Source organism: Dendrobates tinctorius, unplaced genomic scaffold (genome assembly GCF_039654945.1).
Source record: "Dendrobates tinctorius isolate UK_male_01 unplaced genomic scaffold, ASM3965494v1 ptg000041l, whole genome shotgun sequence".
NCBI classification, from domain to species: domain Eukaryota; kingdom Metazoa; phylum Chordata; class Amphibia; order Anura; family Dendrobatidae; genus Dendrobates; species Dendrobates tinctorius.
The window spans coordinates 7,317,839-7,340,609 of NW_027361709.1; the positions used below are offsets into that span (position 1 = coordinate 7,317,839).

Sequence of the window (22,771 nt, forward strand, 5' to 3'; positions counted from 1 at the left end):
TAGTAACGCATGCCTAATTCGGCATGCGTTAGCGATGATGCATTACTTCATGACGCACCCGAGAACGCGGTCTACAGCGTTTTCAGTTGCGTCAGGTCTAACACACAGCGAACGGATGCGTTCGCTGTGCATAGACCTGTATGGCTAACGCATGGTAATGAAATGTTACCGTGCGTTAGCGCATATGTTAGCGTTAGGTGCACAAAAGATGTAAAAAATGACATCTGTGTTAGTGCATCCGTTTAACGGATCTGTTAAATGGATGCCCCTAACGCAATATGAACCTAGAATAAGGCATACTGCAAGACTTTGATTTGTGTGGCCCATGGTTCGGGCAGCATGAGTCTCCAGTAATTCCCTTTATTAGGACATCTGCATGAGCTGCTGGTACCACACTCTCAGCAATGTCTCAATCCAAAGGTGAGAGGCGATGAATAACCTCCTGTTTGCAGGACCAGAGTTTTATTACAGATCTATAAAGTTGTGTTAATTATTATAACTGTGTTGCCCTTTAATACTCTTCCATCAGCATTGGCCCCCTCTGCAAGGACTGTGTAGGACACTACTATCTTGCTGCTCGTCTACTCTCTACCCATTCATGTGTTTTTGCTTAGGCTCAAATTCACTTAAATTAATTATAACGTGCAGCGTCTAAAAATATTCGACAGTAATATCCCCAAAGTCGACGTAACGTGCCCCGGTTTTCATCCAGACAGATGCAGATCCCGAGGTGTGCAAGAAGATGTGCAAGAGGAACCTGTTTGAGGCCGTATTGTCCCTGGTGGCTTATTATCAAATGGTAAGTAGTATGTTCCCATAATAACTGGCAGCACTTTCCACAAACTTATTGGTGTGTAAAAGAAAAGCATCTGGCAGCAACCAAAAAAAGAGCAAGATTTACTGTAAAGTCTCCATCTGTTGGATGTGTTATTCCAGCCCTGTGTTTGTGTTTAGTCAGGATGAGCGTCAAAATTGGTAAATCTCCATATTGTCTAATAAAAGGAGGTCTTCATAGACTGTTCATCTGATTGGCACATTAAACTGTGCACCGCAGTCTTCTCCTATACCACTGGCCATACATGATTCGATACCTGCAGGGTGGGGGCCAAATTTATGTACAGTACGTTTCTTCCCACTGAAGTCTATGGGAAATAGCCAAGTGTTACCACCATGTAGTCTCCTGACAGATCAGGGGTCCTAGATAAGCACGACTCTCAACATTGTTTCTTACCTTTTGCATGTGTTTTCTCCCCACAGGAGCATAGAGTGTCGCTGCGCTTACTACTTCTGAAGTGTTTTGGAGCCATGTGCAATCTGGATGCCTCCATTATTTCTTGTCTTGTTAATTCTGTGCTTCCCATGGAGCTGGCCCGTGACATGCAGACTCACACTCAAGGTGGGTTCCTTGGAATAAGTTGAACTGAAATGGAATTTGTATCCACCAAAAAACACTATCGGCGTCTTGTGCCAAGATCATTAGAAGACCACCGTTCGGCAATCATTTACAGACCTTTTTACACTCAATGTGCAAAGAGCAAGCTTTAGTACATGTGACCAGTGCCCATAGATTCATGTTATCATCAGCATGTCCTATTTACAATGTGCTACTGATGGCGATAATTTTTAGACTGGCTTAAAAATAAGCCACCTGTTTAGATGAGTCTGGAAAGAGTGCACCTAGAAACTCTGGTTCCCTGATTAATGGCTCTGCTAAATTAGCTATTGGCTTATGTATTTTTGGATTGTTTCGTACACAGAATTAGGAAGCTGCATATACCGAGAATATTGGGTAGGTCAATGGGTAAGAACAGCTGGTCTCCACCCTACTGATGATTTGGAGATTGGACCTCTTTCTCTGCATCACTTCCCCTTTAATACAGTGAAGTTTTGAGCAGAAGCCACTATTAATCGTCCTTGCATTTGCTATTATATGACCCCCGTTATACAATGCGCTGCCAATACTTTACTGGAAAGTCACTTCTTGGCAATGATTCTTCCATTCTGTTTTTTTTTTTTTTTTTTTTTTTTTTTTATTGCTGCCTATTGATCACACGGTTTCAGAGGGTTTAAATTCCAGCATCGCCCAGAAATCATCTGTGTGATTATGCTGGATCATGGACTCCTCGTTCGGCAGTGGGACACATAGGAGGAGAATATGAATCAGTATTGACCTTGACTTAATTTCTGCTCAAGACACTGGCATCATGCTTGGGTGGGGATAGTGACAACCACAAGGTAATGAGAACGGTTGTCGCATCTTGTACACTGAACACAAATATCAGCGCAAAATTTTTGTTTTTTGCTCCTATTTTTCATGAGCTGAACTCAAAAATCTAAGCCTTTTTCTATGGACACAAAAGGCCTTTTTCTCTGAGATTGTTCACAAGTTTGTCTAAATCTGACACAGTGGGAACCGCAGCTCTGACTGGTGGTATTAATCTTGTCAACAAACAGAGCCGCCGGTGTTTTCTCGCTATATCATGCAGATGACAGCGCGAGAATCACCCGATGTTTGGGGTGCCGAACCTGAACAGCAACACGGACTTCCTGGTGAATTCCGTTTTCAGGGTCTATGCCGGAACAGTAGGTATTCGCTACGGACCATGAACTTTACTGTTCAGGTTCGTCCATCTCTAATCACCACCAATGTATACCTGTAAATTAGATGTTATATGAGCTATATCTGTAGCTTCCACTACTTCGGCAGTGACGTGACTGCTCTGTGGTCCATACGTAGAGATCAGATCGGGAAAGGTGTGGAGCTTGAGGTTAAAGAGCAGATTGGTTCCTTAGGCTCCGCACCTCGGTGCACTGTGCACATATTTTAAATTTGCTGTATATTTGCAAAACCGTATGGTTTCCCATGTGTTTTAGATTTGTTGCACACACTATTATAAGCCATCCTGTCATGGTGGCATATTTTATATACAGGATCTTTGGATACATAAAAGTAAGATGTGATTATCTAATCCCGCTGTGATGGAGGAGTCGGACAATGGCTCTGCCTCCTGGAGGGGCCTTTTCCTCTCTGGTTTTTAGTTCACATTCAGTCTTTGTCGTTTTTTCGCGCTCTCTGATCTTTCTCCGTCTGGTATTATCTTTTTATTCACTAAATGATTGTCACTTTGTGTTAAAAGCTTACAAGTTGCACAAGAAAGTCGAAGAGACAGAAGCGCTCGGTGTGCTCCACGCCGGCGTTCGGCTATTTCAGTGCAGTGCATTCCCGGGCGGAAACTAAGGAGCAGAACCATTTATAAATCACGGCAAGACATTAAAGAACATGTACAGTGTATAAATAAAGGATTGTAAATCCGCAGCTCCTGGAGCGTGGACGCTGCTCCTAGTAACAGGCTGCAATCATGAAATGTGAAGGTGGTAGCGCAGGAGAGAAAAAACATTCATCCTTTAGTAACGTGGTCGTATAGAATAACTGCCTCCATAAATGTAAAACAATTGTATGTATTGTTGAAAAAGGCTTTACCCTACAGATCCGAAGCTAGTGCTGGACACACAAACAACCCTTCTAGATTGATAAATAGCCTATTGGTTCAAAAGGAGTTCAGACCCCTAAATACTGTTTCCTGGTATCGATGCTGCCTGATGTGGTCAACGCCTTGTCATATAACCATCGCAGAATATGCCATTGCAGGGGACAGGAACTATATAGAGATATGGAAGTCGCAAAGCAAGTTTACCATGTACCTGTGGCCAAAAAATGAAAAGCTCATGAAGTCTGATGCTTTTGTTCTGAGGTCACCCGTTGCAGACGCCTCCGGAATATTTTTTTCTTAATCATTTTGTTGGAGGGGCTGCCCGACATTGCTACCCCCAACCCTCCCACTCGATCACTATAAATCTATGTGATGTCACTTCTAAACTGTGACCTCAGCGTGTAAAAGGTCCTGGAGGGTCTGTAGTGAGGCTTCTCCTGTTTCAAAGAATGGATTAATCTTGGGTCTTGCAGTTGAGAAAAATCACGTTGTAAATTAACCGAAAAGCTAAGTCTACGAAATTTTGCACAGTGGAGAAGAGGAGGTGTATGGTATGTGTCGCAGCTGTTCAAAGGTGAGACGTTGAAAACATTTGAAGCACTTGAGAAATAATTCCATTTGGAACACAATATGTTGTACCAGTACCTGCGGCTGCGACATGCATTTCATAAGCAGTGGAGAAGATCGCCGATAATGATACAGCGGGACAGTTTGAGTATACTTGGGGCACAGAGGAGTACTAGGGGTTTTATAACACTAATGTACAAGGGATTGCTGGACACGTTTTTGAAAAAGGCTGGTTTGAGAATGGATTCCAGGTGCCCGAGGTGTACGATGGATGAGGCCGATATGCTACATATGCTATGGTCCTGTCCCTAATTGCAGGCATTCTGGATAGTGGTCTTGAATTTGATAGTGATGGAAATAAACATTACTTGAGATACATTGACGTGTATTTTGGGGCATGTAGACGGGGTGGCGACGGAAGAATGGGGCAGACTGGCATTAGCCAAAATGCTATATGTTGCAAGGAAGACTATTACATTGCATTGGTTGGATGAAGATCCTCCTACTAGAAAGAAATTTGTGAACAGAGTCAATCTTGTGAGACTTATGGAGCGGAGTGTGTATATGAAGAGAGGCAAAATGAATCGCTATGAGGATATATGGGGGGGTTGGTTGGACTTTCCTGGGTTAGCCTCTCTGGAACTCATCAAAGACAGGATATTAAGGTTATAGAAATGTGTGCGGCATTGTATTATATGGACAAAGATCACGTAAGCGTGACGAGTGGGGATTAGGGGAGGGTTTTCTTAGTTTCTAAGGGGGGATTTTCTTGTATTAATGTAAGAAAAGTAATATTGCTGATATATATTTATGCATGCCTATGTACTGTATGTATTGTCATCTTTTTTATTTTCTTCAATAAAAACTATTTGATTTAAAAAAAGAAAAAAATTAACATTTTTCTAAACCTCTCGTTCACTGTGTGAAATGTCCTAGAAGGGCTGCAGTGAAGCTTCTCTTAAATAAACGAATAGATCTCTGGTCTTGTAGTGAAGAAAAATCACATTATCAGCAAACAGGTTTTTATAAACCCTATTAAATACTTATTATAGAAAAAAAATTTGTATTACTAGATGGTGTCCCGTGCAGAACATCTCATTCTCTGTGTGAAACATCCTAGAGGGGCTGTAGTGAAGCTACTAGTAGAGAAAAAAATGGATCATGGGTCTGTCAGTAATAAAAATCATCTTAAAGCCCCTCACATTGGTTATAAACCCTATAAACAACTTGTTATAGAAAAAAAAAAAACATTACTAGATGTCGTCCTGTGCAGATTCAAAAACGACCTTGAATTTCAGGCATCGTAAGCTGTTTTGGGGCTTAGGAATTTGGGGCGGACGTCTGCTGCATTGTTGGTTCTAATCCCTTTTACGCCTGGTGAAGCCGCCCGTGCCCTTCCTCAGGACGGGAATATGCGGGCTCCCTGGGATCTAATGTGACTGAAGCCAACTGGTTAAACGTTTAAGGTCTTTGAAGTGTGAGATTTCCACCTCGGGGACGGATTGTCACACAGGTTGGCAGCTCGTCACCCACCCCGTCCAGAGACGATAAAGACGGTGGTGTCATCAGAGCACATGAAAGCGAGAGACGCCGTAACGGCACCGTCTTCATTGTCTCTGATCCTAACTCAATTAGAGCGTGAATATTCTGACGCTAATCCCTACAATCAATTCCCTAAATTCTGTGCTTTCTGGATCGGGGCCAGAATTATGATTTGCAAACTCCAGATTCCCAAATTTAATGTTTTGTTATTAGTAGAGGAGACAGAGGACGATACAATGTCATTCGGATGTGGTCAGTGCAGCATCGGCCCCCTCCTCTCCTTTATTCTTGGGGTCAGAGATTGGACCCCCACTTGGATGAGATGGGGATGCCAGTTTTTAAGCTTCATTTAATGGTGTTTTCCATCACAGCCACTTTACTTTTAGAAATCCCAGAGAGTTGGTCCAATGCTGAAAACTCGCAGAGTATTAATGTGTCAACATCAACCAATATCGAGCTCCCCTATGAAAGCAGAGACTTGACGCTAAATCAGTGTCCCCTTCTCTTACAGAACACCAGAAACTCTGCTACTCCGCATTAGTCCTGTCCATGATCTTCTCCATGGGAGAGCCGCTTCCCTACCATCATTACGGTAAGTGGCGTCCATGTGGCATCTGTCCGTGTGCATCTTGCTTCTATAATACGACGGTTACATTGTGACCATGTCATAGGGAAGGACACCTCGACGCTGTATATTTACTGGCTGATTTTTTTTTAAATTTGTTTCTGGGGGATGGAGGGGCGATGATCCTCCGCACTAGAGTTTGGCTTCTGGCAAGGATTGAGTGGTTTGGCTTCGCAGGCAGGATTCCTTCAGGCACGTGTACGATCTGGCATGGGTTCTCATTTGTTTTCCCTCTAAACACATTCACACATGGACATATGTTCATAGTAGCGGTGCTCACAATCAATGATCCAGGACGTGAATCCCGCCGTACGATGTGCAGCAGCTGGGAAAATAAATACATTAATACCACTCTCGTTACTACAGAGCATCTCAACTCCCAGTTTGTCCAGTTCCTGCTTGAAGTGATTGAGGACGGCCTGCCTTCAGACACAACCGAGCAGCTGCCCGACCTGTTTGTCAATGTGCTGCTGGCATTTAATTTACACATAGCAGGTATGTATGATAATCCAGAACAAACTCCACTCAAGACGTAAACATTCAGGAGTGACTGCAATTAACCCCAATATTTCACTCTAATACTGCTCCCTGTGTACAAGAATATAATTACTATAATACTGCCCCTATGTACAATATAACTACTATAATACTGCCCCCTATGTACAAGAATATAACTACTATAATACTGCTCCTATGTACAAGAATATAACTGCTATAATACTGCCCTCTATATACAAGATAACTACTATAATACTGCCCCCTATGTACAAGAATATAACTACGGTACTATAATACTGCCCTCTATATACAAGAGTATAACTACTAGAATACTGCCCCTATATACAAGAATATAACTACTAGAATACTGCCCTCTATATACAAGAATATAACTACTAGAATACTGCTCCTATGTGCAAGAATATAACTACTATAATACTGCCCTCTATGTACAAGAATATAACTGCTATAATACTGCCCTCTATATACAAGAATATAACTACTAGAATACTGCCCCCTATGTACAAGAGTATAGCTACTATAATACTGCCCCCTATATACAAGAATATAACTACTATAATACTGCTCCTATGTACAAGAATATAACTACTATAATACTGCTCCTATGTACAAGAATATAACTACTATAATACTGACCCCTATGTACAAGAATATAACTACTATAATACTGCCCCTATGTACAAGAATATAACTACTATAATACTGCTACTATGTACAAGAATATAACTGCTATAATACTGCCCTCTATATACAAGAATATAACTGCTATAATACTGCCCTCTATATACAAGAATATAACTACTATAATACTGCTCCTATGTACAAGAATATAACTACTATAATACTGCCCCTATGTACAAGAATATAACTACTATAATACTGCTCCTATGTACAAGAATATAACTGCTATAATACTGCCCTCTATGTACAAGAATATTACTGCTATAATACTGCCCTCTATATACAAGAATATAACTACTATAATACTGCTCCTATATACAAGAATAGAACTACTATAATACTGCCCTATATATACAAGAATATAACTGCTATAATACTGCCCCCTATGTACAAGAATATAACTACTATAATACCGCCCCCATAGGATACACAACGTCTTTATTGCCCTTTTTTGTAGTTCCAGCAAGCAATGTGATTATGAAAACTCTGTGTAAACGTCCCAATGTGAAGATCTTTACAGAAAAGCTTCTTCTGCTTCTCAACAGGGGAGGTAGGTGTGTGAATGTCCTTGCATGTTCCGGGTCTTGTAATGAAGAGGTCACTTACTTGTCCTGTCCTCTCTCGTTACCAGATGATCCTGTTTGTATCTTTAAGCATCAGCCTCAGCCCCCGCACTCTGTGCTGAAGATCCTGCAGGATGTATTCGCCAGCTCAGATACGGCTAATATCTTCTACCACACAGACATGATGGTAATGATCGATATCATTGTGCGTCAGATCGCGGATCTTTCTCCCGGAGATAAGGTAAGACACAAGGAATGCCACCATTCGTCGTATTGACGTTCTTCTGACCACGTGTCTCATAGCTTTGCAAGACTCCTAAATTTGGACTTCTAGGGGTTGTCCTGCCCTGGAATACATTTTTGTCTAGGCATGGATGTTTGAAAAACAGTAACCGGAGACCTACTCGTGTTGCTTCATCCTCAAGGATCCAGCGCAGTCCTTTTTGCTTCTGGAGCCACCACAGACCTCCGATGTCTGCTCTGTTCTAAAGCCACTAGAAAAAAAAAAACCTTCCATGCCTTGAAAAGAAGAAGAAGAAGAAGAAAAAAAAAAAAAAAAAAAGATTTTATTGTTGGGTAACCCCATAAAATACTACAACAGCTGTAATGCCGATCTGAAGTGGTGGCAGCTGGCAGCCATTTCTGAGCCTATGGAGATCTAACTCTGGTCTACCAGCGTGTAAAGAGTGTTTATCAGTTCGTTGTCTACATATTTAAAAAAAACAAAAAACAAGACACTCAATAGTATGTCACAGCCTCGGCAGCCTACCCTTATGGTTCTGTTTGCATGGGGCATATATGCAGCGGGTGGTCTACTGTGGATTTGCTTGCAGAAAACCTACATATTACAGTTTACAAAATTTCATTCACACTTTTCTAAGAAACTGCAGGTGGGGTAAAATCTGCAGCTTGTCAATATATGCAGAAGGTATCGCTGTGGATTTCTCAGATTACTAACATGCAAAGGATGAGATGTGCGTAAACCCTGATGCATTCTAGCAACAAAATCCCCAATTGGTTTTACCACTTTAAGATTATCTCGTTGGGCGTGTTCTTAAAGGGATTGTCCTGCACATTAATAATGCCTATAGGATCACATAGGTGTGGGTGTATGACACCCGACTGCTGTTACAATAGCCGCAGTACCTACCGTAGTGTATGGGGCCAGGACACCACAGCTCTGAACACTGTACACTGTGTAGTGACCTTTTTCTTGTCCTGAAGCTCAGATCACATTCACTTCAGTAGGAACTGAGCTGCAGGACCCAAGAACGGTCACTACCCCGTGTACGGAGCTGAAGTCTCCTGGCTTGATATTCTGTACTTACAGTTTACATAGGGCATGGTAACAGCTGATCGTGGTGGTGTGGGGGAGGTTGGTGTCGGACCACCACGGATCTGATATTGATGACAGCCTAAGGATTGTCAATCAGTATCAGTCTTGGCTCATTAGTAGGTCACACATTGGCTTACAAAGTAGATGGAGATAAAGAAACTGTATTCTTCCTTCTAGAGGAGGGCTAACTTGCACGCCACTTCCCGGAGCATTGCTTGTAAGACCCCTATGCCAACTGCATGTCCACACTGAGACCCTCTTCCCTCCTTAGTGCTGAGTAGTAAGGCATCCGTAATCTCCCGCCATGTGGTGTAATTGCTGATTTCTCCCATCCCTGCAGCTGCGGATGGAGTACCTGTCCCTGATGCACGCCATCATCCGCTCCACTGACTACCTGCAACACCTGCATCGCCGTCACGACCTGCACAGCATAATGCAGCGTATTCTCGACGAAGAAGAGGAAGGACCTCACAGTCAGATGGACAAAATGATCATCCAGGAAATCTACAAGGAATTTCCTCAGATCTCCCCCGAGAGCGGGTGAATGATTGCTGGCCTGGAGGAATAAGTTTACAAAGCTGCAGAAACTTCATCTTGACAGTGAATTGTTCACAGCATTGCCGCTGCTCTCCTTACATCCTAGGGGCGCAGTGTCTCTTGCTGCAGTTGCAAGATGTTTCTGCTACTGAAAAGTAATTAATTTGCATTGGAGTAAGGTTTTGTTTTCTCGTAAAGCTTTTCAGGCCTAAATCTAAACTCCTCCTTATATAACGACCTGAGGGGAACTGTTAACTGGAAGTTTAATGTCTCCTGTCCTTTCTGATCCTGCTGAGTTTATTCAGATTTTTCTATCAAAAGTAACTGGTGACCAGTAATGGTGAATGAGGCAATTGCTTGTTATGGGTTGATTCTCCTTGGGTCCCTGGTAGCTTATGCTCCCTACTGACTCTGGTTGAAATGATGCAGAAAAGGCAGGAACATCACAGAAGGGGGGAGATGCATTGAGATATTACAGGCCTTTATCCCCTCCTTACTGACACTTGGCTATAAAGGAAAACATTTAGTCTGCATAAAAGAGAAGTCCATATTAAATGATCATCTACTCTGTTGTAGATCCATGTGAGAAGATCTTTTATCTCGGACCCCAATGATCTCCAAAATAAAAAAGGCTCTGGAGGGAGTTTAAACCCCTTTGTTACAGCTCAGCGGTTTCTGTTATTAGATGCATGTGTCTTTATAGTAACAGCAACGGTGCCAAAGGGGTGTGAAATCTCTGTGCAGTCTTTTCTTACTAGAAATGGATGCTTGTCTGAAATCAGTCATTAGTGTTGATGAGCCTATAGGAGATCACATACTTACCAACTCGCCCCACCCATAGAATCGCCCCCAAAATACACACTTTTGGGTGTGATTTATCCAAGCCCTGACCATTTTGTAGGACTAGTAAGTCTGGGTTGGAAACAAATTCTGGAGGCACCGGGTCTCCCAATTCTTAAATCCCTATAAGCCACAGCCCACGTGGGACGGCCATCTTCCCCCGAGTCCTACCTACACTTCTGCAGGTGACTTTGCAGATCTCCATAGGAGCAAGGACAATTATGGTAGTCACCTGCTGATGGCAGTACTTGTTGCTAGGCGACAGCCCAGGACATGCTGGGAGTTGTGCTTCCACCGCAGATGGCTGAGAACATCAGAATAGCGTTTCTCTAAAATATAAATGAGCTGGTAAGTCCCTATTGTCCGAAATATTAATATGCAAGTTCTTGGTGTATGTGGTTGGGGGAAGACGTCCAGCTTGACGCTCCTCCGGAATATAACTGTGCAGAGATCATTAACCCTATATAACCAGAATTAGACAAAAATATATATATTTTACTAGCATGTGAAATACTGACGGTTGATGAGCTCCTCGTGCGTCTGTTGCACCTTTCTACTGGATATTGCTAATCTGCAGATTTCTCTATTTTGTTAACCAGATGCTTTACTGACCAGGATGCATGGGTCTGACGGATGATATTTTTCTAATTGAAGCTGCCGCAGATTATTTTATCTCATGCGTTTCGATTTGCTATTTTAAACTGGCATGTTTTATATTAAAATAATTAAAAAAAATGGCGTCAATGGAAAAACCAGACACTGTGCAGCAGCAGGTCATATCTGCGGTCTCCAGTGCGTGCTGTGCTGTACTGCGGTATTTGTCGTGGATTTTGTCCGTCTTTATTAGGTCGTGTTAATGAGCTGATGTTATTAGGTAATTGCATTGTAAGCAAGTAGCGTTTCTTTTTGGAGGAATAGCCATCTACATAAGCGAACGGGTCATCAATAACCCGCAGGTATGCTGCGAATACATCGTTCTCGACTACGGCCCTCCCGATGCAGAATCCAGGCTAACCGTATGTAAGGTATTTGCAAATCTATTTAAAGGGGTTGTCCACTACTTTACAACATATTCTGAAGTTATTCGCCAGCCGGATCATCGCCGCTCCTCCAATCTCCACACTGTGTTCCCCGCCGGTCTCCTCGCTGCTCCTTCGGTGTAGGGGGCAGCCTTACATTATGCAGGAAGAGCGATTGGAACATCATCCAACTTTCCCAAACATTTGGGTCTCTGTGCACCCCTCCGATCACACATTGGAGGCCGGTATGACCGCTCTGCTGCACCTTGTCTGGTCATCATCCATAAGTTTTTTGTTTCGCCATTGCTGCATTAATGTGGAACACACACTGACATTTTTTTTTTTACTTTTTGCTTTGCTATATTTGGTTTCTTGTCTTTGTATCCATTTGTGAGATGCTGTCGTGTGAACATTGTAACTTTCTAATCTGCATTGTACGACTTCGCCAATGTAAACCGCCATTGATATGTACACGGGGCACCTGCCCCGCTGCGCTCCACGTACATTGTATTTCTCAGACTTACTGTACTTGAAATAACATTTGTGGAATAAATGGAATCAAATAAAATGTATCTAATCGTTTATTGTCTTTACTGCTTTGTTAGATGATCTGACATTCTCTTAAAGGGGCAGCACATTTAGTGATCTGTTCTTGTCTGAATTAGTAAATCGCATCCTGTTTGTGAAGCTTCGGATTCTGAGGTCGTAAGTGCACATCTCCAAGATGGACCAAAGCTAGAAGGGGTTGTCCACCTCTAGGGACAATTTTTAGTTTTCTACTGAAGAATATTCTGAACTGAGAGTCCTCAGTGGTTGATACGTTTTTAATGGCTAACTGAAAAGATAACACATTGCAGCTTTCCAGACTACTCAGGTCTCTTCATCAGGCATTGACCGGATGTAACTCGTGATTAGTAATGTATGTACACAGTGACTGCACCAGCAGAATAGTGAGTGCAGCTCTGGAGTATAATACAGGATGTAACTCAGGATCAGTAATGTAATGTATGTACACAGTGACTGCACCAGCAGAATAGTGAGTGCAACTCTGGAGTATAATACAGGAGGTAACTCAGGATCAGTAATGTAATGTATGTACACAGTGACCGCACCAGCAGAATAGTGAGTACAGCTCTGGAGTATAATACAGGATGTAACTCAGGATCAGTAATGTAATGTATGTACATAGTGACTGCTCCAGCAGAATAGTGAGTGCAGCTCTGGGGTATAATACAGGAGCTAACTCAGGATCAGTAATGTATGTACACAATGACTGCACCAGCAGAATAGTGAGTGCAGCTCTGGGGTATAATGCAGGATGTAACTCAGGATCAGTAATGTATGTACACAGTGACTGCACCAGCAGAATAGTGAGTGCAGCTCTGGAGGATAATACAGCATGGAACTTTGGATTAATAGAGGATGGAGCATATTTCCATGGTTTTATATAATGGCGTCAATAAATTTGCTTATGGAAAAGCTGAATGGCTCCCAAGGTAACAAGAAATTTTTTCCGGTGTTCCCAAATTCCTTTTTCTGCAGACATTCACAAGTTAAAACATCTGTCTCTGTAGGAAAAACCGGGCAGCCATATTAGTTGTCACCTAGCTTTCCTGGAAACTGATAGAAACTTTGTACTTGGCCTGAAACTTCCGAATTGGACGAGTCTGGCTAATATCAGACTAGTGACAAATAATAAATAGCTTCAATTATGGCAGAAATGGAGCCTCCATATTAACAATGCCCATAAAGGATGCATGGCCGTTCCTTTTATCGCCCGTCTTGCATATGTCATCCGCTCACATAAGATTGAAGACGCTGGCAGATCTGTTGTAATGCATGGGCTTGTTCTCCGAGCCAATAGCAGCGGCTGGCTGTGCAGAGGGAGCAGGGCAGACAATGAGGGATCTGGGCTCAATGAACACATTGATGTGAGGAGTGGAGGGCGGCTCCTCCACATTGTCAGATTGGGGACAATGAGCAGAGCTGGGAACTCTCACTAATGGATTCAGACGCTTCCTATAAGCAGATGAGGCCGGGTCTGTTCCACTCCTGGGGGAAGAGAGGGGGGAATACTGGGCACTACCATTGGCAGCCATCATTGTGACTGGCAAGATGCTGTCTAGGATTTTTTTCTCAATGCCATTTATCACAAGGAAACAGAAGAAAAATCCTTCTGAGTGTGTGATGGCAGGGGGTGTTATGGCCTAATACCCAGCTTATAAAGATGTGTTAATATTCAAGTGACAGCCTTGAGGGATTAAAGCCACAATGATGGGATGTAGCAGCATGGCAGTCAGCATAGTGGGGCTGCTGCTGGGTATGCTGGGACTTGTAGTCCTGGATCAAATCACTGGATTGTGCAAGGGTTAAGATACAGGAACATTGTAAATGGGTGTTCTGTAGAACGAAACAATGTGTCACTGCGCTGAGTATAGCACATTAATCACCTCGCTTTATGGCACGCAGGATGCCATCATCTTGGATATGATCCACCAGCCGCTTACTGGAAGCCTGGAAACATCACTGATTAATGAAGTAGAAATAGATCCTAGATGGTTAGTTAGGAGGCAGGTAAGATATTCATAGAAAGTAGATATGAAAAATAGACAAAATATATATACTGTATGTGTGTGTGTGTATGTGTGTATATATATATATATATATACACATGTACACACTCGAACATTGAAACTGCAACACTAAGGTTGCTTTCACACTGAGTTCAGTGGCTCTGTTGAGTCTTGCATCAGAACCTCCCAAATAAACCATGATTATGGTGTATGCGCCAATGGGGCCATTGCCTATACTGGTGCCGACAGAGCAAACGTGTGCTCAGCCGTGCATCATTTTTGGGCGTCTTTCTCTTAATTAGAAGGAAACTGCAAAGAAAGGGGTCTAGCCCATTTTTGCTTTCACTGAAGAGCTTGAGGAAGGTGAGTTTCAGTGCTCCTTTCGTTTGGAGTTGGTGCTGAGTGGCGGTCATTGTTGCTGTGGTTTTGTGCTGGTGGAGTGGCGCAGTCTGGAGTCATGGGGACTCAGTCTTGCAGCATGGGCGCTGTAAGGCACCAGGCTGTCTGCCCTGCCGGGGCATTGCTGCTGTGTCGAAGGTGACCCCGAGGTTTGCCATGACGGTATGAAGTTACTACTTCATGGCATTCCCCTGGTGGGCCAATCTCCAGCCATCATTGTGTCCATGACATCCGGAGGCCATGTGGGTAATGCCATGATGAGGCCTTCATGAGAGTATCTCACATCGGTCATTTTCCCGAGATTATGATGTGGGGTGGCATAATCTGTGGTAGCCGGACCCCCTAGTCTTTATTCCATGTCACTAGCAGCTTGGTGTTACATTGATTTGGTGGTGGGACCAGTCGTGCGGCCGTTTCTCTAAAGTGTCCCGGGATCCATTCTTCAACAAGACAACACCAGGCCGCCTTTTGCTCGCACTGATGATTTGTCCATTCAGCGGCAGAATGTTCCTCAGACGACCATTAATCACTGCACTGATAGCAGCCGAGGCTGGAGGTGCCGGGATTTCTGCACGTGGCTCATACTTCAGACTGAATAATTCCAGATGTTTTGATTATTTCATGATTTGCAGATTATTAATGCATTAAATCCTGCATAGAACGACATGTGGGGATCTATTCACATGGGGCAGATATGGCGCAGAAAGTAAATAAATATCCGTAAATGTGATTGGGACGTTTCTGCAGCTGGTGCCAAGATTTATACAATCCCCATCCACATGAATAGGGCAGTCACTGAAATCTCTGAGGCGAATGTGCCACGTGTGACTGTATCCTAATAGAATCTGCAGTGTTCTCTCAGGAGTCATCTGATTAGCACCGTCCTATCATGCACTGATGTAGCAGAGCTGAGTTTGTCATTCATCGCAGGGCTTCTGCAGGTAGTTTGCTCTGTAACCTAGCAACGGGCACCACGGCCATGATCAGACAGAGGTGACGTTATGTATGCCTAAAGCAACCAATCAGAATTCAGCTTTCATCTGCTAACCTGCCCTTGGAAAATTAAACGTAGACTCTGATTGGTCACAATGGGCAACACGACCATAGTGTCTTCCTGTCAGGATTAATTTCTATAGGCTTCATATAACGATACAACATATACACCACTGGGAGTATATCGCGAGTGGCTGACATCAGCTTTTCAGTACCCTGGATAGCGACCCCTCCAGCTGCCAATAGTAAACATGGCGCCTTGCATTAATAGTGACTGACTCAGCCGCCGCTTGTGCGCCTGCGCATCGGGATCTACCAACTCCGTGCTGTAGTAAAGGGGGGGAGGGTAGAGAGCTGGGGTGGAGCGGACCATTAAGGTTGCCGGGAGCCATGTTGGTGTTGAATGAAGGGAGGGTGAGGAGATGCTGCGCCCGGAGAGTCTGGGAAGCGCCGAGTAGATGGTAGCTGCCAAGGCAAGGAGACAGACAGGAGGACCGGGGGCGGGGAGCGCTGCTGCCCAGTGAGGAGGACAAGGAGGGAGACTATGGCCGCTCTGCTGCTGGGAGCCAGCCTGTGTGTGCAGCTCCTCCAGCTGCTTCTCCTCCTCTCCAGCCCTTTGTTCACTTGCAGCCTGGAGAAGCATGCAGGCAGCTGGGGGAGCCCCGGGAGCCTCTGCCCTGCTCCAGTCCTGTGCATTGGGCAGCAGGGGGCTCGCACTGGCGGGCAGCGGCTGGGGGAGCTCCGGGGGGCTCAGTGCACGGTGGCTGCCCCTCAGGCCAGAGGCCATGGCAGCTCCCCCTGGCACCCGACCACTGGACAGGCATCGGGGTGCAGCCCTGCAAAGTGCATTCATAGGACTTGGGGGTCGCGTCAGCGCGGCGCATGCAGGTGCATTCCTGTCGGATGCAGGAAACCCATGCCTGCAGCTGGCACTCGCTGTTACCTGCCAAATCCCAGCCCGGTGCCTCCAGCCTGTGTCATTATAAGGACCAAAGGGGACCCCCCTCCTTGGCATCGGATTACAAAATCTCACGTGCTACCTATGGATTGTCTGCTCGGACCCCATCATTGCCTTAAAAAAAAACCCAGCAAAGACGTCGCTCGCCACTGCCAGCCGATACTACTGACGTTCAGCAATAGGACAATGTGTAAGAAGAGTTCGCTACGACACGTTGTGCTCAGGCGGAGTGACAGGTACGTCAGGGCTCTGAAAACTAACAGAAGTTGCCTTTCCAACCGGAACTGTCCACTTGTCTTCCCCGTACGTTGCTTTTGTAGAAACTTTTGGGGGGGCGCAGGAGGTGGGCACCATCAAGACTTGAATGTGGATGTAATGGTTAAAAGTGATGGAAACGGTCAGGACCTCAGGGATCGGTGTGGTCTGTTTTACTATACGGATGTCCAGGAGGGGCACGGATCTCCCGGGGATTGCCTGGTTCTTGCTCTTTTGGAAGACAACCATGTGCTTGTGCAATTTTTAAACCAGCATGCCCTCCAGGTCATCCGGCGCTGTCAACGGAGACATCCCCATCTGCGTTTGCATAAATCCTCTGATATAAAATGGGACTGTTACACTCTGGAATACTACGCTCATCATCCCCAGGCTGCAGTTTCACCAGTGCTTTGTATCAGTGGATTACCCCATGGTGGTCTTTGTGGGGTCGGATTTTCAGGTAACCAGTCCTACGATCTCTGGGATCTACGGGATTGCTGGAGCGAGCAGCCCGGGGATACCACGTTGAGAGAGGATATTTCAGCACCAGCAGATCAGACAGCTCCCAGGGCGCCTACCGCTGCTCCTACACAACCCCCAGCTCTCCTGTCCCCAAAACAACCCTGCTCCCTTTATTTCCCATTTAACACCACCAAAGGTTGCTTAAAAACTACTTTCCCACTATCCGGCCTTGAGAAGCTTGCTAATATTGACCTGTACACTCAACGGCAATTATCCGTCAGCAAAGAAATGCAGCCGAATCCATTCCACCTCCCTCATATATCACATCCACACGATGTCAAGCAGGGGATCAGTGGGAGGAGAAGAGAAAGGGCATCCCTTCCATTAATAAGATCACGCAGGGCAGCCAACCGGCATCCTCACTTCCCCCAGTATAACTATCAGGTTCAGGTGGCCGAAAATCAGCCCCCAGGGACCCCTGTGATAACAATGACAGCACAAGATCCGGATACCGGGGAATCTGGGCGGGTAGTGTACACTATGGATGCCTTGATGAATAGCAAATCTTTAGAGCTCTTCAGTATAGATTCAGTGACGGGTTTAATCTCCACCACTGAGATCCTAGACAGGGAAAACATGGATCTCCATTATTTTCGAGTCACAGCCATAGACCAAGGGAGTCCACGTTTGTCGGCGACCACTATGGTGGCCGTTACTGTCATGGATAAGAATGACCATAGTCCATCGTTTGAGCAGACAGAGTACAGGGAGAGCATTAGGGAGAACGTAGAGGAGGGGTACCCCATATTGCAACTCAGAGCCACCGATATTGACTCCCAAGCCAACGCCAATATAAAGTATCGGTTTGTCAACGAACAGGCCGCCCATTCTGTGTTCGAAATAGATGCCAGGTCTGGTTTAATCACCACCAGTGGGCAGGTAGACAGGGAAAAAAGGGAAAAATACTCCTTAATTGTAGAAGCCAGTGATCAAGGTAAAGACCCAGGGCCCAGATCATCTACTGTGAAGGTTGAGATTACTGTATTAGACGAAAATGATAATGTCCCCCAATTTAGCGAGAAACGTTACATCGTACAGATCAGAGAAGATGTCAAACCTCATACTGAGATTTTAAGGGTTACGGCCACCGATCTTGATAAGGATAATAATGCTGTGGTCCACTATAATCTCATTAGTGGCAACAGCAGGGGGCAATTCTCCATCGACAGCTTAAATGGTGCCATACAGGTCATCACCCCCCTAGACTTCGAAACTGAGAGGGAATATAGTTTGAGAGTCCGTGCCCAGGACTCCGGCCGGCCTCCCCTTTCCAACAACACTGGCATGATAAGCGTGCAAATCATAGACATTAATGACCATGCCCCTATATTTGTTAGTACCCCATTTCAAGTAAATGTGCTAGAAAATGTTCCCTTGGGTCACTCTGTGATTCATATCCAAGCTGTTGATGCCGACTATGGTGAAAATGCCCGTTTGGAATACAAGTTACTTGGGGTCTCATCCAATACCCCATTTGTAATTAACAGTGCCACTGGTTGGATCACCGTGAGTGGGCCGCTGGATAGAGAGACTGAAGAACGTTACATGTTTGGGGTCGAGGCCCGCGATCACGGTAACCCTCCTCTTTCTGCTTCCGCCAGTGTCACAATCACAATCCTGGATGTGAATGACAATCGGCCTGAATTTACCCAAAGGGATTATTTTATTCGTTTGAATGAAGATGCCGGTGTGGGCACGAGTGTCCTTACTGTCACTGCCATAGACCGCGATGTAAACAGCATAATCTCCTATCAGATCACAGGTGGGAACACCCGCAATCGCTTTGCCATTACTACTCAAGGTGGAGCAGGGTTAATCACTTTGTCATTGCCCCTTGACTACAAACAGGAAAGACGTTACGTACTAACGGTGACGGCGTCCGACCGTATCCTGCATGATAACTGTTATGTCCATGTAAACATCACCGACGCAAACACTCACCGACCGGTCTTTCAGACCGCGCACTACACAGTCGATATCAACGAGGATCGTCCCATTGGAAGCACCGTGGTGATAATAAGTGCTACTGATGATGACGTGGGTGAAAACGCCAGGATCAGTTACTTTCTGGAAGACAATATCCCTCAATTTCGTATTAATGCAGACAGTGGAGCCATCACGCTCAATGCCCCCTTAGACTATGAGGATCAGATGACTTACAGCCTTGCCGTTTTGGCAAAAGATAATGGAATCCCCCAAAAATCCGACACCACTTATGTTGAGATAATGGTTAATGATGTGAATGATAATGCCCCCCAGTTTCTAAATACGCAATATCACGGAATAGTCTCAGAGGACGCGCCACCCTTCACCAGTGTCCTTCAGATCTCGGCCACCGATCGGGATTCTCATTCCAATGGACGAGTGCAATATACTTTCCAAAATGGGGAAGATGGAGATGGAGATTTCACTATTGAACCAACCTCAGGTATTATCCGTACCGTACGGAAGTTGGACCGTGAAACGGTTCCCTTCTACGAATTGACAGCGTATGCTGTGGACAGGGGTATCCCACCGCAAAGAAGTCCGGTCCGCATTCAAGTCGCAGTTCAGGACGTCAATGACAATGCCCCTGTCTTCCCAGCGGATGAATTTGAGGTCTTTGTAAAGGAAAACAGCATTGTTGGCTCGGTCGTTGGCCGAATAAGGGCTCGGGATCCTGATGAAGGTCCAAATGCGCAGATTATGTATCAGATTGTAGAAGGTAACATTCCTGAAATTTTTCAAATGGATTTCTTTTCTGGAGAACTCACTGCCCTAATAGATTTAGACTATGAGACAAAACCTGAATATGTCATTGTGGTTCAAGCCACGTCGGCCCCCCTGGTTAGCAGAGCCACGGTGCATATTAAGCTGATCGATCAAAATGACAATACTCCGGTCCTGAAGAACTTTCAGATACTCTTCAATAATTATGTCTCTAACGACTCCAACACGTTTCCCTCTGGTGTCATAGGGAAGATACCGGCCTATGACCCCGATGTGTCCGACAGACTCTTCTACACCTTTGAACGTGGGAATGAGCTCAATCTGTTGATAGTCAATCACTCCAGTGGGGAATTAAAGCTCAGCCGGAAACTGGACAACAACCGTCCCTTGATGGCGTCCATGTTGGTCACAGTATCAGGTAAATGAATATGCTTATAAATTATATTTTTGTCTAATGTTCCCTTTTAGGACTTATGCGATATGACCATTTGTAAGGTCTCAGGGCCATGAGTGGTCCCTACCAGTAGGCATCTTCTGTGGATCTTGATTTCCCAAACTTACCCGCATTCATAGTTAGATTGATAAATGACCTAAAAAGGTCTGTCAAGTTCAACTTTTAAGGACACCAGTTGAATAATATTTTCTTGCACGCTGCACAACTCCAACCTGTTACCCTGATTCACCTTCACTTGGATCTGTCAGTGCTTTTTAGGACCTTTTTATTTGTAGCCTCATTTAAAATGTCTAGAAATGTGTTGATTTATTTATTTTTTACTCTGAAAGGAGACAAGAAGCCTCATCTATTCACTTTTCTCCCATTTACCTGTAAGACTTGTCAGCCGAGCTTCTTGTCTGCTTTTATAGACAGCTTGATAGGAAATGTCTGGAAATTATGCCAGGAGAAATAAGATTTCTGAAATAAGCATTTAAATCGATCCGCTCCCCGTCAAAGAATGCAAAAATATCACCATTAGGCTCAGGGATTCTAGAACTTTACTATTTTATGTGATCAATGTCAATAGGCCTTAAAAAATGTCAGCCGACTCTTGCATAATTTAGGATAGGGCTACACGCTAACGTTTGGTTACCCTTCAGTTACGGGAAAGTGTCAGCATCAATGGAAACAAACTATTACTAAATTTCAGATTCTGGGGCCTTTTCAAGGTCATTTGCGACCTTGGTTCTTGTAGGAACATTTTTGAGATTGAGAAATTGTAGCAACTTTTCTGTGACCAATTGTCACTGTGTAGTCCGAACAAGAAAACAGCAGAAGAGAAAGTTGTGCTTGATGCCCCCTCTTCTCTAAAAACGTAATTGACAGTGGGGCGAATTTTGTAAATTTAGAGGGTTACAATTTATTCCATCCCATTTTTGTGTTTGGTTCCAATGAACAGTAAAATGAGTAATTGCCTGCCATTACATGATCTTTACCCACATATGTCTGGGAGACGGGGCCCCCTGTAGATGTGGTTGGTGTAAAGGGTTACCCGGGGTCCACAAGACGGCTCTGGATAACGTCCTTCCATTTTGTCAATAATATTCTAGAAGCATCCGATGTCTTACTATCCATGGGGCTCAATATCTATCGGTTGATGTGTCTGGTGTTGCATGTCATTGCCACAAGATCGGTTCACGTTCTATCCTCAGATGACCTCTTCTGTTTGGTAATTAATATTTTATTGGCAGCCATTGTTACAAGTAGTCCCAGAGATTAGTTAGTGGGCAACTTACTGCAAGTAAACCTGGCCATACTGGATAGTTGTTGGCCTATTGCTTGTTTGACCAACTGCTATCCATATGGTCCCCTTCCCAATAAGAACACATTTCTCCCCATGTTGAAATCCACCTGCCTGATTCTTATTTCTACAACCTTTGATTTTCGAGAGCCCCATAAAAATCAGATGGTCGGCCGATCTTGCCACAATCGGCAAGTTGGGACGACACTAACCCTAGGTGTATGGATAGCTTTAGGCATAGCCAGGTGAATGCCAGGTGCCTGACAACCTATTCCTAAATATCTACTACTGTTGCCTAACTTTTTGGGCCTATGAAAGTTTTTATTTTTTGGCTTCTAAGAATGTGATATTCGCTACTGGAGTGGCTTAAGATGCCCTGAACGGCTGGTTGATCCCTGGAACAAGGGAGTGTTTTGAGGAAGGGAATGCCCTCTGGTTGGCACAGATGCCTTACTAGGGGGGCATCTTCCAGTTGGCACAATCCCAGAAGTGCTTATAAAGTGGATTTTTGCTATAAGTTGTATACCATGGTCGGTTATCCTGGTGATGAAGGAGTCTACATATCGTAGCTGCAGGGGTTGCAGTCACACCTGACCCGAGCACAGCAGCCTACAAGAAGACCAATACTATATAAGACCTGTGATATATGGGGGTCTTGTTGGAGCTTTTGCATTTGATTCCACGGGCATCTCATACCTCTACTGCAATCACGTGGACACACTGGTAGAAGTTTGCCAATAATGGACACAAGGCAGAACCCATCTTGATTCAGTGCGTTGTTACGAAGCCTATTCCTGTAGGTAGACTCATACGACCACACAGATGTAGCTACTGAATAATTAATGAGTTCTCTGAGAACTATCGCTCCAGCCTTAAATATATTCTCACCTAAGACTCATTAAAGAA

The 22,771-nt window shown here is 44.5% G+C and overlaps 2 protein-coding genes across 3 annotated transcripts in view; both read left to right on the forward strand.

Moving 5' to 3' along the window:
• NCKIPSD (NCK interacting protein with SH3 domain) overlaps positions 1–12,292 on the forward strand; it is a 46,280-nt gene extending 33,988 nt beyond the window's left edge. For both annotated transcript variants that reach the window (XM_073575081.1, XM_073575082.1), the window contains 7 exons: positions 713–799; positions 1,258–1,396; positions 6,112–6,192; positions 6,592–6,720; positions 7,883–7,975; positions 8,057–8,229; positions 9,665–12,292. In XM_073575081.1, the coding sequence (XP_073431182.1) occupies positions 713–799; positions 1,258–1,396; positions 6,112–6,192; positions 6,592–6,720; positions 7,883–7,975; positions 8,057–8,229; positions 9,665–9,868 (906 nt within the window). In that variant the 3' untranslated portion in view covers positions 9,869–12,292. The remainder of the gene's footprint in view (positions 1–712; positions 800–1,257; positions 1,397–6,111; positions 6,193–6,591; positions 6,721–7,882; positions 7,976–8,056; positions 8,230–9,664) is intronic.
• Positions 12,293–16,056: 3,764 nt separating this feature from the next.
• The window catches only part of CELSR3 (cadherin EGF LAG seven-pass G-type receptor 3), a 113,891-nt gene continuing 107,176 nt past the window's right edge, over positions 16,057–22,771 (forward strand). Inside the window, exon 1 of the mRNA XM_073575083.1 lies at positions 16,057–20,547. Coding sequence (XP_073431184.1) covers positions 16,230–20,547 — 4,318 coding nt within the window. The 5' untranslated portion in view covers positions 16,057–16,229. The remainder of the gene's footprint in view (positions 20,548–22,771) is intronic.